Source organism: Haematobia irritans, chromosome 5 (genome assembly GCF_050003625.1).
Source record: "Haematobia irritans isolate KBUSLIRL chromosome 5, ASM5000362v1, whole genome shotgun sequence".
Taxonomy (NCBI): domain Eukaryota; kingdom Metazoa; phylum Arthropoda; class Insecta; order Diptera; family Muscidae; genus Haematobia; species Haematobia irritans.
Genome location: NC_134401.1, coordinates 24641266 through 24661438, shown reverse-complemented (window position 1 = coordinate 24661438; position 20173 = coordinate 24641266). Strand labels below are relative to the sequence as shown.

Sequence of the window (20173 nt, the reverse complement as noted above, 5' to 3'; positions counted from 1 at the left end):
TTTTTACTACCATCTACGCTACCGTGAGCAAATACCCAGATGATTCGAGAACTGTCATATTCGGAGTAGGAATTTCTTATCTTTTTGTATTCCAAAACGGTTCGTGATTTCATTATTTAGAATGATATAGCTCGTACATCAAACAGGCTATTGGTGAGAACTTTTACACTTAGCGGCCTTGTGTTTGGGCTGAGCCATTTGCCACACTCCGTGGACGCTAGGATATACGCTTCCAAAATAATATTAGGGTCTGGCAATCGAAAGAAGAGTTCGGTACCAGAGTCTTCTATACCATCTATTCTATCTATCCTTGTCCTATTATTCTATCCTATCTATATATTCCCAACACCGTTATATCCCCATCTTCGCTCCATCTGTGTGACAATTGTTACCATATCACTTCATTTTTATTAAAGTCCAATTTCTCACATCCGAAACGCATGCTTTCGTTCGACTAGGAGGCCCAAAACAGCTAGTGTTATCAAGGAAAATCAGCTGATTTTGGTATTTCAGTCGAACGAAACTGTTCGTTCCAGATATGGTAAATTAGCTGTAGATTTTACTGTCAAAACCTATAATTTTTCTGAGACGAACAAATACATTGTTACCAGGGTTCAGTATTAAGGTAGAAGCAAAAGCCAATGTTTTGTATTGAACTCATCAGATACGCAAGCAAACCAGCCAATAAGAGTTACTGAATTTAACAAGAAGAATAACGATCAATTACACATACAAACAAGAGAAAATTGTTTTTGTTTTATTGATTCTACCTTAAAAGTGTACATTGTACTAATTCCAATATGAATTAGGCGTCACAGTATTTCGTCTTGTATTTTGGTCTTCCCATAATAAATACAATTAAACAAATGTTCGCCTACCGCTATGATTGTGGTTACACACTTAAGAGTTGAATGGACTTTTAGAAAATTTCTCCACCTATAAAATGTCTTCCGTAGACCTACAAAACCATTCATAATGCTTATAATTTATTCTAATTTTACATATTTATTTACAGAACCGTTGATGCGACACCGCTTTATTATGGGGAATACTCTACCTAATCGGAGAAAGTCTCGCAATAGCAATTCTCCATTTGGAACTTCTATCTTTGGTGGCAAACAGACATCACTAGAACGTGAACATAAGGGCAATAAGCAGCGTTATGAATTGCGCTCTAAGACATTACCGACACGCAATCGTAAAAGTAAAACAAGAAAATCAAATAAAAATGCAGCACAGACATTGCCAAACCATAAAATTCATTATGGAATTGCAACAGCTTCGGGACCCATGTGCATTAATGATGACAACTCGATTGCACCAACTCCTCCACCACCGAATGGTGAAACTTCAAGGGTACTATTCTTATTGTATTTAATACATCGTACTTGGAATGTTATCACCGATACGAAAAGCAAAAGGTTTGTTAAGCTTTGTTTTCTCCCTCCCCCAGAATGTATTTTCAATTCTAATGAGAATTTTTCTTTTTGTTTGTTTTTGATCTCATGGTCCATTGATAGTTCTCATGCCAAAGTTTCCGAGAAACCTTCAAATCGCGATTCTTTTTACGAAACTGAAAGTAATTATTCATTGTCATTGAGTGATTTGTATGATGTTGGCGGTGGAGGAGGAGCTGATGTCTCTCAATGTTGTTCCCAGTATTCTTTATGCAGTTGCAGTTCATGTTACAATGGCATCATTGGTTCCAATAAAAAAACTCTAGACAATTTAAATATAGACATACAAAATGTTTACAATTCCATCGATGAAGATTATTCACAAGATTCCATTTTGGAGAAGAGATTCTCAATAACTAGAAGGTAAGTAGGATTTTAACATTTTTTTCTTACGGTTATAACTAAATTAATAAAGGTACGTAATTAGGGTACATTAATAAGGTAGAAGCATAAGCCAGCTGCTTTCATTTATTTTATTGTATCACACACACACGCAAACCAACCAATAAGAGCAACGGAATTTGACAGAAGGATTACGGCTAAGCACACATTCCGATGCAAACCAACCACTAAGAGTAACAGAATTTTAGAGAAATTTTAGAGGAATTACGGCCAAGCACACACACAAACAAGAGAAATTTGTGTTTTACTGATTCTACCTTATAAGTGTACCCTGGTATGTAATAAGTATCCAATTGTACAGTTCGATTCTATTAGTTGAACTCCACATACAAAAATTTTTGATAAAATGGACACTTTGCACTATTTTTGGTACATTTTGAGCAGAGCAAGTACCATAGTACCCTAGATACACATTTGATACATTTTTTAATCTTCTTGAAAAATTTGGCTAGAGACCCTTAAAAAAGGTATTTGTATTTTTACCATAGTATAGCGGTGGTGATTAAAGTCTATGCGGGGATGATAAATGGCTTAGATGGATTGGTACTAAATCAGTTTTGAAAAAGTACTTTTAATGTCAAAAGTTACTTTTTCATAATTGAGAAAGTACCTTTTGACTTAGAAAAGTACTTATTCAAAACTGAGTTAGTGTCATTTCATCTAAGCCATTTTTCATCAGAGAATAAGGCCGAGTCATTTTTGTCGGCGGCGAATGACACTAATGGTGAGTTCTTTTCTTGTAAAAAATGCCCATTTTTGAATTTTCCCGGAGTGTGACCTATTTAGATTCGTTTCTAAAACAAAACAAGTATAAACGGCCGTAAGTTCGGCCAGGTCGAATCTTATGTACCCTCCACCATGGATTGCGTAGAAACTTATAAGACAAGAATGGTATGTGTAGGTAAGTCTACAAATAATTACGAATCGATATGGACTTTGACACGGTACGTAGGGAGCCAGAATTGGAATATGGGGGTCGTTTATATGGGGGCTATATAGAATTTTTGATATCGACCAATTTTTGTGTGATTGTGTGATTAACTATAGACCGATATGGACCTAGTTAAGCATGGTTGTTAACGGCCATATACTAGCACAATGCACCAAATTTCAACTGACTCGCATGAAATTTGCTCCTCCAAGAGGCTTCAAAACCAAATCTCGGGATCGGTTTATATGGGGGCTATATATGATTATGGACTGATATGGACCACTTTTGGCATGGTTGTTAAATATAATATTCTACCACCACGTACCAAATTTCAACCAGATCGGATGAATTTTGCTCTTCCAAGGGGTTCCGGAGGTCAAATCTGGGGATCGGTTTATATGGGAGCTATGTATAATTATGCACCGATGTGGACCAATTTTTGCATGGTCATTAGAGACCATATACTAACACCATGTACCACATATCAGCCGGATCGGATGAAATTTGCTTCTCTTAGAGGCTCCGAAAGCCAAATCGGGGGATCGGTTTATATGGGGGCTATATATAATTATGGACCGATGCGGACCAATTTTAGCATGGCTGTTAGAGACTATATACTAACACCATGTACCAAATTTCAGCCGGATCGGATGAAATTTGCTTCTCTTAGAGGGTCTGCAAGCCAAATCTGGGGATCGGTTTATATGGGGGCTATATATAATTATGGTCCGATGTTGACCAATTTTTGCATGGTTGTTAGAGACCATATACTAACACCATGTACCAAATTTCAGCCGGATCGGATGAAATTTGGTTCTCTTATAGGCTCAGCAAGCCAAATCGGGGGATCGGTTTATATGGGACTATATGTAATTATGGACCGATATCGACCAATTTTTGCACGGTTGTTAGAGACCATATACTAACACCATGTACCAAATTTCAGCCGGATCGGATGAAATTTGCTTCTCTTAGAGCAATCGCAAGCCAAATTTGGTGGTCCGTTTATATGGGGGCTATACGTAAAAGTGGACCGATATGGACCAATTTGTGCATGGTTGTTAGAGACCATATACTAACGCCATGTACCAAATTTCAGCCGGATCGGATGAAATTTGCTTCTCTTAGAGCAATCGCAAGCCAAATTTGGGGGTCCGTTTATATGGGAGCTATACATAAAAGTGGACCGATATGGCCCATTTTCAATACCATCCGACCTACATCAATAACAACTACTTGTGCCAAGTTTCAAGTCGATAGCTTGTTTCGTTCGGAAGTTAGCGTGATTTCAACAGACGGACGGACGGACGGACGGACATGCTCAGATCGACTCAGAATTTCACCACGACCCAGAATATATATACTTTATGGGGTCTTAGAGCAATATTTCGATGTGTTACAAACGGAATGACAAAGTTAATATACCCCCATCCTATGGTGGAGGGTATAAAAACTGGCAAAAATGCGAAAAGGCTTCGAATTCTGTTGTGAAAATAGGGCCACGCATAAAGACAAATTGCGGGCATTTTCAGCACTGCAGACAAACGATAGTACTGCGATAGTCGGGTTGCTTCATTGCATTCTTTTTTGCCCGCCGAACTTAGGCAATTTTTCCCCCATATAAACCGATCCCCAGATTTTACCTCCGGTGCCTTTTGGAGAAGCAAAATTCATCCGATCTAGTTGAAATTTGGTACGTGGTGGTAGTATATGATATTTAACAACCATGCCAAAAGTGGTCCATATCAGTCCATAATTATATATAGCCCCATATAAACCGATCCCGAGATTTGGTTTTGGAGCCTCTTGGTACATTGTGCTAGTATATGGCCCTTAACAACCATGCCTAACGAGGTCCATATCGGTCTATTGTTATATATAGCCCTCAGATAAATCGATCCCCAATCGCACAAAAATTGGTCCATATGAAGTTCATAATTATATATAGCCCCCATATATGCTACCCCCATATTTCAATTCTGGCTCTCTACGTACCGCGATATCGATTCGTAATTATTTGTAGACTTAGCTATACATAACTTTTTTGTCTAATATATACCACACAAAAAAAAACTTTTTCTGATTCAATCACGAAATTAATTGATCCAATTAATTTTTAATTGAAATGTCTTCAATCACAGAAATGATAGTATCAATTAAAAAATTAATTGAAGGTCAATTAAAAAGTTAATTGATCCAATTAAAAAATTAATTGATACTATTATTTTTGTGATTGATTTTTGTTTCAATTAAAAATTTTGTTGAATCAATTAAATTTTTAATTGAATATTTTTTAAAACTCAATTAAAATTTTAATTGGAAAAATTTTCGTGAAATTTTTTTGTGTGCACGTATGGACTAACTGACAATTTAGAAAACGATGTTAAGGAGTTTTAAGATACCACAACCGATTGTGAATGACAGTCTTTCGTAGAAGTTTCTACGCAATCCATGGTGAAGGGTATATAAGATTCGGCCTGGCCGAACTTACGGCCGTATATACTTGTTCTAATTTAAATAAATATTTTTGATTAATTGGTGGCTAAATTTAAGTCGAGAGGAGGTCGGCGGCAGCTAAATTCGCCGGCTTTATTCTCTGTTTATCATCCTTGCAGTAAAGTATCTGCTAGGTGTGATATCAATATAGCTTTAGTTTTTTAACATACCTTATTCCAGTTCAATAAAACAACAAATTAATTGAAATACACGTAGACAAATAATGTTCACTTACCAACTATCGATGTGGTTGTGATTTCCGCTAGCGACAGTCGTTATGGTTGTGGTTATAAAGTCAAATGAAATGGGTGACATCTGTATTGTGATATTAATTTTTGCAGACGAACAAATACCTAAACCAGTCTTACTATTGTGATTGGTCGAAGATACAATGTCGTTATTGAAGCAAAGACATCAACCACAAGAAACATTAAAGTGATATACTATTGTGAATGTATTTTTACTGGCGCCTCCTGTAGTGGTTTTGAAATTTCATAGAAACAAATCACCGCTATGTTATTAATGGAGCTAGTTTATACAAGGCAGACAATACCTTGCCAACAAACACTGGCATTCAAAACGATATGAATTAAACTTGCTTGCAAACAAAGTTAAATTTGTCTATGTTTAGAGGGCCAACATTGGCCAGTACTTAAAACACTGAGATTTTGGTCTGCAATTATCACACTTAGATCATACTGTGGTGTAGGTTAGTTAGGTTAGGTTAGGTGGCAACCCGATCAGGCTCACTTAGACTATTCAGTCCATTGTGATACCACATTGGTGAACTTCTCTCTTATCACTGAGTGCTGCCCGATTCCATGTTAAGCTCAATGACCTCCTCCTCCTTTTTATAGCCGAGTCCGAACGGCGTTCCACATTGCAGTGAAACCACTTAGAGACGTTTTGAAACCCTCAGAAATGTCACCATCATTACTGAGGTGGGATAATCCACCGCTGAAAAACTTTTTGGTGTTCGGTCGAAGCAGGAATCGAACCCACGACCTTGTGTATGCAAGGCGGGCTTGCTAACCATTGCACCACGGTGTGGTGTAGAAACTTGAGCTTCGAAATACCACTCAAAAATATCTGTCTACCATCTTGCAGTCTATAGGGCTTTGCTCAAATAAATTTGACAAACATTCTTTTCCTCTGTGTTGTTAAGTTACTCTTGTAGTTTAGTCAACGCAATGGTTTTTAAGCTGAGATCAAAACAACGAAATAATTTTTTTTACAAAAATTTCTATAGAAATGAAATTTTCACAAAATTTTGGACAACATTTTCTATAGAAATAATATTTGGACAAAATTTTCTAGAGCAATAAAAGTTTGACAAAACCTTCTAGAGAAATAAAATTTTGACAAAATTGCTATAGAAATAAAATTTTGACAAAATTTTCTATAGAAATAAAATGATGACAAAATTTTCAATAGAAATTAAATTTTGACAAAATTTCCAATAGAAATTAAATTTTGACGAAATTTTCTATTGAAATAAAATTTTAACAAAATTTGCTATAGAAATAAAATTTTGTCAAAATTTTCCATAGAAATAAAATTTTGACAAAATTTTCTATAGAAATAAAATTTTGACAGCATTTTCTATTGAATTAAGTTTTGATAAAATTTACTATAGAAAAAAATTTTGACAAAATTTTCAATAGAAATTAAATTTTGACAAAATTTTCTATAGAAATAAAATTTAGACAAAATTTTCTAGAGGAATAAAATTTGGACAAATTTTCCTAGAGGAATAAAATTTTGACAAAATTTTCTATAGAAATAAAATTTTTACAAAATTTTCTATAGAAATAAAATTTTGACATTTTCTATAGAAATGAAGTTTTGACAAAATTTTCTATAGAAATAAAATTTGACCAAATTTTCTGAGAAATAAAATTTAGACAAAAATTTTTAGAGAAATAAAATTTGGACAAATTTTCCTAGAGGAATAAAATTTTTACAAAATTTTCTAGAGAAATAAAATTTTGAAAAAATTTTCTATAGAAATAAAGTTTTGAAAAATTTTTCGTAGAAATCTTTCAATAGAAATAAAGTTTTGACAAATATTTCGTAGAAATAAAATTTTGACAAAATTTTCTGTAGAAATAAAATTTTGACAAAATTTCCTATAGAAATAAAATTTTGACAAACTTTTCTAGAAAATAAGATCTTGGGAAAATTTTCTAGAGAAGTAAAATTTTGACAACATTTTTTAGAGAAATAAAATTTGGACAAACTTTTCTAGAGAAATAAAATTGTGACAAAATTTTCTATGGAACCACAAACCGTTACCTCAGTGTCAGAACTACAGACTAAAGTGTCAGTGTCAAAATTTTATTTCTATTCAAAAATTTGTCAATATTTTATTTCTATAGAAAATTTTGTCAAAATTTTATTCCTATAGAAAATTTTGTCAAAATTTTATTTCTACAGAGAATTTTTGCAAGATTTTATTTCTATAGAAATTTTTTGCAAAATTTTATTTCTATAGAAAGTTTTGTCAAAATTTTATTTCTATAGAAAATTTTCGCAAAATTTTATTTCTATAGAAAATTTTTGCAAAATTTTATTTCTATAGAAAATGTTGTCAAAATTTTATTCCTATAGAAAATTTTCGCAAAATTTTATTTCTCTAGAAAATTTTTGGAAAATTTTATTTCAATAGAAAATTTTTGCAATATTTTATTTTAATAGAACATTTTTGCAAAATTTTTTTTCTATACAAAATTTTTGCAAAATTTTATTTCTATAGAAAAACTTGTCAAAATTTTATTTCCATAGAAAATTTTTTCAAAAGTTTATTTCTATAGAAAAGTTTTGCTAATTTTTATTTCTATAGAAAATTTTGTCAAAATTTTATTTCCATAGAAAATTTTTTCAAAATTTTATTTCTATAGAAAAGTTTTGCAAAATTTTATTTCTATACAAAATTTTGTCAACATTTTATTTCTATAGAAAATTTGTGTTGGGGAGGAATATTTTGCAAAATCTACCAAAACATCAAGAATTCTACCAATCTACGAAACAGTAAAACAATCTAGCATGTTTGGTAAAATTGTACCAACTGTGGCAACTGTGTCTGTAGCTCGACTACTGAAGGTTTGCAGTTGAAATACTAAGTCCTTGGTCTGCAGATCAGGCTGTGAGACTACGGCCTAAATTTCAAACTCGGATACTTCGGTTGGCGCTGTAGTTGAAGCACTGAGATTTTGATCTACACTGGAGATACAAAAGCACCAGTATGGTGCTCAAATTAAAGCTTCTGTATGTAGCTTAAAGACTTTGAGTTTTTGGTCTACAATTCAAACGCAGTGTCTACGGCCTATGGTTAGAACAGTCAAATTTCGCGGTCTGCAGTCAAACACTGAGACTTTGTTATGTAATTTAAGCACTGAGTTTTCGTTGTGTAGTTCAAACTTGGAATTTTCAATCTGCAGTTCATAGACTGAAACACTAAGACTTTGGCCTGCAGATCACACACATCAGTCTGAAATTTAAACTTGAGTTTTCGTTGCATACACAAAATTTTCAATTTCTGAGCATCTAAACCTGAACTTTTTCTGACCTAATTTACTTATTGGGTCGATGCTTAGGTTGTTTGTCGAACATCAGAAAAAGCAACTGCGGCATTATGACATCGCGTCATTTCAGATATTCATCAACTCTTGAATATCTGAATCACTAAATTATGCGGCACAACTCAGGCCGTGCCCAAACAAAGCTTTCGGATTAGATTCCGCCGGAATAATTTTAGACTTTTATATATATATTAAATAATTAAGATTTGTTTTATTCAATTTTATATTAAAATAAGTTATTGACATGATTATCTAAGTAAAATAGGAATACTGTGATTCTTCATAATCATCAATATCTACCGCATCCATGACCTTGAATTTCGATGTTTGTTTCGATTTAGAAACGGAAGAAACGATTTTATGTTGCTTTGTTTTAGAATTGGATTTACTATTGTCAATTATTTTGGATCCGAAAATATTATCCAACTCATCAGAGTAGGATTCGTGATTATCTTCATCCTCTTGATAGTAAACTGGCTTCTCGGATTTTTTTGGTATAGAATTTTTGTAGGTTTTATAATATCTTGGACTTGGCGTTACTTGCGATGAACTATAGGATATGCTATAATCTTTGGTATATGATGCTTTGGTTGGTTTGCTATAAGATTTACCATAGACAGAGGCATATTGATTATCTTCTGAGTTGGATGATTCTTCATAAGTATAAAGTTTCTTCTCCACAGGCTTTTGATAAGATGAAGATTTCTTATAATCAGAAGAATATTGGTGATCTACAGACTTATATGATTCTTCATATTTGTATTGTGTCTTTTCGCCTGATTTCTGGTAAGATGGGGCAGAAGTTGTGGTAAGGGTCTCATAGCTATAGAGTTTCTTTTCATATGACTTTCTATAGGGTTTTTGGTAACTTGGAGGATATGGAGTTGTAGTTGGTTTTGTATAAGATTCACTATAACTTGAAGAGTATTGCTTGTGGGAGGATCCATAGGATTCCTGATTTCTATAGTTGGAATTATATGCAGAATTTTGATAAGTGCTGTTATAGCTCTGAGTGTAGGGTTTTGGAGTGGGCTCATAATCATAGAATTTCTTCTCATAAGGTTGCTTATAAGAATTGCCATAGCTGGGAGGATATGGAGCTGCAGTTGAGAGCTTATATGATTCACCATAGCTTGAAGAGTATGGTTTAATTTCTGGCCTATATAGTTCCTGATTTCCATAATTGGAATCTGAACTATAAGGTCTTGGAGCTGGTGTTGAATAATCATAAGAATTGGAGGGATATGGTAACTGATATGGTTTCTCGTAAGGTTCTTGATTATAAGATGAAGAATAAGACTTAGCTTCCGAACCATAGCTGTTATACTTTGTTCCTCCATTACTTGCAGAGCCCACACCATAGATGGTATACATAGGTTGTCCATAGGGTATAATGCGATCCTTCTTTACAATATACACCGGTCTATTACGGATCATTGCAGCTGTGGTATTACAAGCAGTCTGTAGAAGTTGTGAGCCTACAGCACCAGGTACTATGGTTACAGCATCGGCAGCTCCCGGCAGAGTGGTGGTTTCAGGATCGACCGGAGCAATCGTAGTTGCTACAGTTGTAGTCTCATTAGGACTACTAGGAGTAGATGAAACGATAACTAAATCACTAGCTGTGCCATTACATGGTGTGGGTATTAGGGGACATTCGCCATGGAATAGAATTGTCCAATCTGTTAAAACAGGGAATATAAATGACAAAGATAAATAAAATTATATATTTCGCTTTTGTTTCTTGTTAAATTTATTTTCTCACTTACATGTAGCATTTTGTATAGCCCTTTGGAAGAAACATTCATTTAAGTACGTTTGTGTAGTACAATTAACTTTAGCACATAATGGCTTATAATCCATGGGGCAAGGACATTGACCAACATTTAAAATTTGCCAATCTGTAATTTCGTAATGCAAAATCATTAAATATTTTCAACTTTGTATAAGGTTACATATAAGAAAAAGAACTTACTTCTTCCTGTAGCTCGTATATCATCATATAAGGCATCTACACTTGAAAATTCTTGTCTTTGTCCACTAAAGATAGCACATATCTGTTGGGCCTGAGGTCCACATGGAGGTGGTACACAAGTGGTATTGGAAACCAATTGCCAATCTGTAAGAAAAAAAATTAAAAACAGAAAAATAATTAAATTATATTTTTTAAAATATAAAGGGTGATTTTTAAAGAAATATAGGAACATTTTTCAAAAAATCTAAAACACATGAAGATCAGAAAAATTCATGAAATCTTTATTTGAGTCGATAGTACGGTCCATATAATTTAACAGATCTTCACTGTGACTGCGTTCGGAATGGTCCATCCGCTTAAACCAATGTTGGCATATTCCTTCCAAAATTTTATCCAATATCTCACGGATAAATGCTTCAATGTTGTCTTCCAATCTCGGTTGGCGCAGATGATAGAATTCTACCCAAAAATTTTAGATTTTTTATTGTATGGTAGATTAGTAGAATTCTTGATATTTTGGTAAATTTTGCAAAATATTCCTCTACAACAAAGAGATACTTTATAAATATTCTATACACAGAAAAATTTTTTCCAATTAAAGTCTTAATTGATATTCAATTAAATGTTTAATTGATTCAACATTCAATTGTTTTTAATTGGATCAATTAATTTTTTAAATAGCTTTCAATTTCAATTTCAATATCTTTTTTGTGTGTAGGGAAAATTGACAAAATTTTGACAACATTTTCTATAAAAATAAAATTTTGATAAATTTTTCTATAGAAATGAAATTTTGACAAAAATTTCTATAGCAATAAAATTTTGACAAAATTTTCTTTAGAAGTAAAATTTTTTTTAATGATAATATCATTTCTGTGATTGAAGACATTTCAATTAAAAATTAATTGGATCAATTATTTGCGTGATTGAAGACAAAAAATATCTCTTTTGTGTGTATGAATAAAATTTTGACACAATTTTCTATAGAAATAAAATTTTGACAAAATTTTTTATAGACATAAGATTTTGACAAAATTTTCTATAGAAATAAAATATTGACAAACTTTTCTATGGAAATAAAATTTTGACAAATTTTTCTATAGCTATAAAATTTTGACAAAATTTTCTATAGACATAAAATTTTGAAAATTTTTTCTATAGAAATAATTTTGACAAACTTTTCTATAGAAATAAAATTTTGACAAATTTTCTATAGATATAAAATTTTGACAAAATTTTCTATAGACATAAAATTTTGACAAACTTTTCTATAGACATAAAATTTTGATAAATTTATCTATAGAAATACAATTTTGGCACAATTTTCTATATAAATAAAATTTTGACAAAATTTTTTATAGAAATAAAGTGTTTCAATAGAAATACAAATTTGACAAAATTTTCTATATAAATAAAAATTTGGCAAGTGTTTTTGTAGAAATAAAATTTGGACAAAAATTTCTACAGAAATAAAATGTTGACAAATTTTTCAATAGATATAAAATGTTGACAAAATTTTCTATAGAAATAAGATATTGACAAAATTTTTCTGCAGAAATAATTATTTACAAAATTTTCAAAAAATTTTGATGAAATTTTCTAAAAAGTAAAATTTTGATAAAATTTTCTAAAAAGTAACATTTTGATAAAATTTTCTATAGACATAAAATTATGATGAAAATTTCTATGAAAATAAAATTTTGAGAAAATTTTCGAAATTTTGAGAAAATTTTCTATAGGCATAAAATTTTGATAAAATTTTCTATATACATAAAATTTTGACAAACTTTTCTATAGACATAAAATTTTGATAATTTTTTCTATAGAAATACAATTTTGACAAAATTTTCTATAGGAATACAATTTTGACAAAATTTTCTATAGAAACAAAATTTTGACAAATTTTTCTATAGATATAAAATTTTGACAAAAAATTTTATAGAAATAAGATTTTGACAAAATTTTCTATAGAAATAAAATTTTGATAAATATTTCCATAGAAATACAATTTTTACAAAATTTTCTATAGAAATAAAATTTTGACAAAATTTTCTATAAAAATAAAATTTTGACAAATTTTTCTATAGATATAAAATTTTGACAAAATTTTTTATAGAAATAAGATTTTGACAAAATTTTCTATATAAATAAAATTGTGGCAGGTTTTTTTTTTTATAGAAATGACAAAAATTTCTATAGAAATAAATTATTGACAAAATTTTCTAAAGAAGTAACATTTTGACAAAATTTTCTATAGACATAAAATTAGGACGAAAATTTCTTTAGAAATAAAATTTTGACAATTTTTTTTATACAAATAACACTCTGACAAAATTTTCTATAGAAATAAAATTTTGACAACATTTTCTATAGAAATAAAATTTTGACAAAATTTTCTATATAAATGAAATTTTGACAACATTTTCTATAGACATAAAATTATGACGAAAATTTCTATAGAAATAAAATTTTGACAAAATTTTCTATAGAAATAAAATTTTGACAAAATTTTCTATAGATATAAAATTTTGACAAACTTTTTTATAGACATAAAATTTTGATAAATTTTTCTATAGCAATACAATTTTGGCAAAATTTTCTGTAGAAATAAGATTTTGAAAAAAATTTTCTATAGAAATAAAATTTTGACAAAATTTTCTATAGAAATGAAATTTGTAACAAAATTTTCTATAGAAATAAAATTTTAATAACATTTTCTGAAGAAATAAAATTTTCTATAGAAATAAAATTTTATTTTTGGCTTGAGTGGCAACCATGATTATGAACCGATTTTTTCAATCCCACGGCGGCGGGTTCTACGCACCGGATTGACCCGATGGATACCAGCTATCGGCCAGCGGCTGCCACCTCAGTGTACGTGTTGTCTCGTCCGTTTTTTCGTGTTGGAGAAGGTGCATCCCGGGGAGCCTTCTCCGCCTGCTTTTGGTCCGAGCCGGGATAGAGGAAAACCCCGGACCATGGTACTGTGCCGTCTGCCGAAATCGAATTCACCATCGCTCGGTTTCGGTGAGGTGTAACCGGTGCATGGAATGGGTGCACTTCCGGAACTGCTCCGGCCTAACATCGCTGCGGGAGTATAGTCAAACTGACTTCGTGGCAGGATGCTGTGCCAATGACAGCAGCAGTGGGTCATCTGATTATGTGACCCCACCGACTTCTCCCGCACAACAATATTCTCCGCCGCAGCATCTTACACCGAATATTGTTGTACCAGTTCCGGAGAGTGCATCATTTTTGCAATTTAATTGCAACGGGCTCCGTGGTAAGATTAGTGAGATCGTAGACTTTATGAATCGGAAAAGGATAAGGGTCGCGGCGATCCAGGAAACAAAGCTGAATCCCACCTGCAGCCTACGACATTGTGATGGGTACAATGTCCTACGGAAGGATCGCACAAGAAATGGAGGTGGTGGCCTGGCTTTCATATTACACCGTTCCGTGCAGTATAGACCTATCACGCTTGTGCTAGACACTAATGACCCGTACATGGAATGTATGGGGGTAGCAGTTAAGTGTGGGGCTGCCGAGATAGAGCTATACAATGTGTACATACCGCCGGTTGGTAGCTGTGCTCCTGGTTATAGCCCAAACATTGAGTGGTTGTTGAGCGGGCATAACCGATTGGTTCTAGGAGATTTTAATGCCCACCATGAACTTTGGCATTCTCTCCTGGGTAATGACCAGAGGGGCATAGCTTTGGCAGAGCAGATAGACGACTCCACATTTTGCACGGTGAACGAAGAGGCCCCCACGAGAATTATGGGTGACTGCAGCAGTTCGCCAGATTTATCGTTAGCATCGCCTGGTCTGATAAATGACGTCTCCTGGCAACCCGTCATTTCATTGGGTTCGGACCACCTCCCCATAATTCTCACCATCAACCGACCCTCCGATTTCATAACCTCTGAACGCCGGACGTTTATTAATCAAAAGAAAGCCAACTGGGAAGGCTTCAGAGAATACACCGATCGCCGCTTCAGTGAGCTCCCGTCCCCCTCACATGTTCATGTTGCCCAGAGGGAGTTCCGGGACATCATCAACGCAGCAGCCGCTCGCTTCATACCCGCTGGTCGAATTGCCCAGGTGAGGCCCAACTTCCCAGCCGAAGCGGCGGGACTCGCAGACGAGCGTGATGAACGCCGTCGTGCTAACCCTGCTGATCCTAGAATCAGAGAACTAAATCTAGAGATTAGTAAGATAGTCGACGAGCACAAGCGGAACACTTGGTTAGAGCACCTGAAGCAATGTAACTTAGGAACAGGAACTGGTAAATTGTGGTCAACAGTTAGAGCCCTCTCGAACCCCTCCACAAGGGATGATGGGATTTCAGTCACATTTGGCGACGTGACTGTGACTGATCCGAAGAGGTGCGCCAAATACTTCAACCGACAGTTTGTCGAGCATCCCGAGAGTGATAGAGCGAAAAGGAGAGCCACCCGTCGTGTACGTGGTCTCCGAGCCGATGACACACCACAATTTACTGCAGCCGAAGTTACCAATGTCATCAACAGCGCGAAACCATCTAAGGCGCTGGGCCCTGACGGAATTTCAATGCTAATGCTGAAGCATCTGGGAATACTGGGAGTTGAGTACCTGACCAGACTCCTCAATTTGTCTTTGGAATCACACATTATACCCGATGTCTGGAAAATGGGAAGGGTGATTCCACTACTGAAACCGGGCAAAGATTCGAGCAAAGGTGAATCGTACAGACCGATATCCCTTCTCTCGCCAGTAGCCAAGACACTTGAGGCATTACTCCTCCCCAGCCTTGTGGAGAATTTTCCAGCTGCCCACCATCAACATGGATTCCGTAAGGTACATAGTACGACAACAGCCTTACATGCCATTTCGACACATATTAATAAGGGACTTAACCAGCCCAGGCCGTGTCACAGGACGGTCCTCGTGGCGCTTGACCTATCGAAAGCATTCGATACGGTCAACCATGCCACATTATTTGAGGACATCGAGAATACGTCCCTACCGGCAGGAGCGAAGCGTTGGGTGCTGAATTATATGTGTGGACGCCAGTCGTACGTGGAATTCAGGGACAGAAAGTCAAGACCGCGTAGAGTTAAACAGGGAGTTCCCCAAGGTGGGGTGATATCTCCGGCACTGTTTAACCTCTACATGTCCTCGATTCCACCCCCTCCTGACGGCGTCGAGATTGTATCATATGCGGATGACTGTACAATCTTGGCATCTGGGCCCAATGTTGATGACATTTGCGATCGGTTGAACGTCTACATAGCTAATCTTACCAGTTATTTCACTGCGAGAAACTTGAGGATATCCCCCACCAAATCCTCAGCCACACTATTTACTACATGGACGGCAGAAGTGCGCAGGCAGTTGAATATCAGAGTCGATGGAGTAATAATTCCGACCACAAATTACCCCAAGATTCTTGGGGTCACATTCGACAGCCTTTTTAGGTCATCTGCCCATGCCACTGCAATATGTAATAAGCTCCGTGGTAGAAACAAGGTCCTCAAGTCACTAGCCGGCAGTACTTGGGGTGCGGACAAAGAAACCTTGCTAACTACTTATAAGGCAATTGGCCGGTCAGTGGTAAACTATGCAGCGCCAGTGTGGACACCGCAGACCAGTGATACGCAGTGGAATAACATACAAACCTGCCAGAACGCTGCCCTTAGAACTGCGACTGGGTGTCTCCGCAGCACACCCCTGGATCACCTTTATGTGGAGACAAAGATCATCCCTGTGCGAAGACACAACTACATGCTGTCAAAGCAGTATCTCCTGGGTTGTTATCGCAGTAATCATCCAAACCACCATCTTATGGATACACAACCACCACCCAGGAACGTAAGGGTTGATATACATAATCTAGAGCGCGAGATCCAGCGCTATAAAAGAGAGCCTCTAGATCAAGCAGCGTACCAGGCAGGTTTGAACAGGATTCATGAGGATACTGTAGCTGAAGCGGTGAGAAGCTACAAGGTTAATCCTGTTCTTGGAGTCCGACCACCGCCCATAGCATCGGAGGAAAGAGACCTCCCACGGCAGACTAGGGTAATTTTGGCCCAATTAAGATCAGGCAAGTGCAGCCGCCTCAATTCCTACTTATCGGTGATTGATAGCAGCGTAGCTGACGTTTGTCCAATTTGCAACCAAGGGCCACACGACACGCGTCATCTTTTCTCTTGCCCAGCCAAACCAACCCGACTTACCACCAGATCACTCTGGACACACCCCATCTTAGTCGCAGAGTTCCTTGATCTGCCAACAAGCTGATGTACCAAGCGTATAACATGAAATGGATGAGATCACAATAAACTGTTACAACAACAACAACAACAACAACATGAACCGATTTGGACCAATTTTTGTGTGATTGGGGATCGGCTATATATAACTATAGACCGACAAAATTGACAAAATATTCTATAGAAATAAAATTTTGACAACATTTTCTATAGAAATAAAATGTTGATAAATTTTTCTATAGAAATAAAATTTTGACAAAATTATGACGAAAATTTCTATAGAAATAAAATTTTGACAAAATTTTTTATAGACATAAAATTTTGACAAAATTTTCTATAGACATAAAATTTTGACAAAATTTTCTATAGACATAAAATTTTGACAAACTTTTTTATAGACATAAAATTTTGAAAAAATTTTCTATAGAAATAAAATTTTGAAAAAATTTTCTATAGAAATACAATTTTAACAACATTTTCTATAGAAATAAATTTTTGACAAAATTTTCTATAGAAATAAATTTTTGACAAAATTTTCTATAGAAAAGAAATTTGTAACAAAATTTTCTGAAGAAATAAAATTTTCTATAGAAATAAAATTTTGGTAGATTATGTTCGGCTTGAGTGGCAACCATGATTATGAACCGATATGGACTAAATTTTGTGTGATTGGAGATCGGCTATATATAACTATAGACCGATATGGACCAATTTTGGTATGGTTGTTAGCGGCCATATACTAACACCACGTTCCAACTTTGAACCGGATGGGATGAATTTTGCTCCTCCAAGAAACTCCGGAGGTCAAATCTGCTGAACGGTTTATATGGGGGCTATATATAACTATAGACCGATATGGACCAATTCTGGCCGGATCGGATGAAATTTGCTTCTCTTTGAGGCTCCGCAAGCCAAATCTGGAGATCGGCTTATATGGGGGCTATATATAATTATGGACCGATGAGGACCAACTTTTGCATGGACCATATATCAAAACCATGTACCAAATTTCAGCCGTATCGGACGAAATTTGCTTCTCTTTGAGACTCCGCAAGCCAAATCTGTGAATCGGTTTATATTGGGTCTATATATAATTATGGCCCGATGTGGACCAATTTTTGAGGGTCTGTTTATATGGGGGCTATACGGAAAAGTGGACCAATATGGTCCATTTGCTATACCATCCGACCTACATCAATAACAACTACTTGTGCCAAGTTTCAAGTCGATAGCTTGTTTCGTTCGGAAGGTTAGGTTAGGTTAGGTTAGGTGGCAGCCCGATCTGTCAGGCTCACTTAGACTATTCAGTCCATTGTGATACCACATTGGTGAACTTCTCTCTTATCACTGAGTGCTGACCGATTCCATGTTAAGCTCAATGACAAGGGACCTCCTTTTTATAGCCGAGTCCGAATGGCGTTCCACATTGCAGTGAAACAACTTAGAGAAGCTTTGAAACCCTCAGAAATACCCCCATCCTATGGTGGAGGGTATAAAAAATCCATATTTTTGCTATTCTGAGGCAAGCTAACAGAGAGAGGTTCTATCAACTTCGCCTTAGAATGTTACTAACAACTCTTTTTAGAAGAAGAAATTATAAAAATGTTGGCATTCATTGCCGTACCTAGACAAATTTAGCCAGGGGACTATAGTCCCTCTATCTATAGTACTGTAACAATATACAATGGAAAATCGCAAATAGGTTTTCAATTCCTGGGCCGGGGCTAAATGTTTTCTGAAGGTAGCGAAGTCCTCCCCAGAGGCTTTTCTACACTTATGGTGACATTCACTGTGAATATCAGTATGATATTTAAACATATCATGCGAAGAGTCCTCTGTAAAAGTGGAGAATGAGTGAAGGAAAACGAAGAGCGATTTACCCTATCTCGATTGAAGGATGTCATCACATACGGTCACAACTGTTCATACCTTTATTTAAGATGGAGAATTACTTCGGAGTTCGGATTAAAACTCTTGCAATTCATCACGAATATTTTCCTTTTAAAATCAAATCAGACGCAATACTTTTAGTTTCTTGTAAACAATATAATGAGTTGTCAATAAAAAAATAACATGTATGCGGCTATTATTTTGACATTTTGGCAGATATACCTGTGCGAATTTGTAATTTGGAAAAAAATGGTCAAAAATCAAGCTTCAAAATTCTCATTTTAAAAATTAAAAATAAAATCAATATTTACTTACTTTCATTATATTGACACATATAACGTCTCATTTCACATTCATTGGTAAAATTTCGCTGGACATTCAAATAGGTACCGCACACGGGTTGATTAATAAAATTACAATATTGGGGACAATAGCTTTTGGGATTATTGTTTTGTGTTGAGGGATAACATAATTCCAAGTCGATTTTCTGCAAAACTATATCAATAAAAAAAAAAAAAACATTAAACATAGTTTTTTTCTTTGGATATTTAACCATCACTTGAACTTACTCAAATGTCCAGCCCGTAATTGTTTGCCATTGAAATCATTCATTTCACAAAGATTATCGAAGAGGAAATTTTCAAAACCATTGGTACCGCACACTTTGTCAATGCCCATGGAACAACCTCCATGTTCATATGGGGGTGCAATGGTTGATACAGGGCCATAGTTACCATAGGCTGCTATAGAACTGAATAAACTCAGACTTGGAATTATCAGCGCAAACCACTTCATGGTGTTTCACGCGTGGAATAAAAAAATAGTCTAACTAGCTTTGGCGCTACCAAACACTTGTTTTATATATACTTTTAAACGAAATGAGGGGGAAAAAACAAATGGTCTATAAATTCTTGGTGTTAACAGAATATTTCTATAATGAATTATGTAGTCTTTGGTATTCTTCTTTGTTAAGATGGACATTTTAAGAGCTCACTTATCTTTCCATACCTGACCATGGATGGTCCTCTTTGTTTATGTAAATTACATATTAGAAATGCATGTGCGTGGTATTTGAAATCCATGGTGTTGCTATTGTTTGAACTTGGAAAATGGATTTTAGTATAAGGTAGCACAGTGTTCCGAAATAAGTGTCAACTATTAAATTTTAGAAATCAAACATTTATTGC

At 34.8% G+C, this 20173-nt stretch overlaps 2 protein-coding genes across 3 annotated transcripts in view; one reads left to right on the top strand and one right to left on the bottom strand.

The window, feature by feature from the left end:
- mwh (multiple wing hairs) overlaps positions 1 to 20173 on the top strand; it is a 446956-nt gene that overhangs the window by 63689 nt on the left and 363094 nt on the right. For both annotated transcript variants that reach the window (XM_075308857.1, XM_075308856.1), the window contains exons 2-3: positions 1016 to 1421; positions 1521 to 1820. In XM_075308857.1, the coding sequence (XP_075164972.1) occupies positions 1024 to 1421; positions 1521 to 1820 (698 nt within the window). In that variant the 5' untranslated portion in view covers positions 1016 to 1023. The remainder of the gene's footprint in view (positions 1 to 1015; positions 1422 to 1520; positions 1821 to 20173) is intronic.
- Positions 9046 to 19836, bottom strand: LOC142237507 (uncharacterized). The gene is made up of 5 exons (XM_075308863.1): positions 19556 to 19836; positions 19302 to 19481; positions 10843 to 10986; positions 10637 to 10768; positions 9046 to 10549 (listed from the first exon to the last, which is right to left on the bottom strand). Exons 1-5 carry the CDS (start codon positions 19779 to 19781, stop codon positions 9120 to 9122), a joined length of 2112 nt encoding a protein of 703 aa, XP_075164978.1. The 5' UTR covers positions 19782 to 19836; the 3' UTR covers positions 9046 to 9119.

What these genes read in the sequence shown, in the direction of transcription:
- LOC142237507 (XM_075308863.1), bottom strand. Translation starts at nt 19,781, where the DNA reads ATGAAGTGGTTTGCGCTGATAATTCCAAGTCTGAGTTTATTCAGTTCT. An exon ending in ATTACGGGCTGGACATTTGA is followed by an intron (nt 19,482 to 19,555) that starts GTAAGTTCAAGT and finishes TTATTGATATAG; the next exon opens with TTTTGCAGAAAATCGACTTG. An exon ending in GGCTATACAAAATGCTACAT is followed by an intron (nt 10,550 to 10,636) that starts GTAAGTGAGAAA and finishes CTGTTTTAACAG; the next exon opens with ATTGGACAATTCTATTCCAT.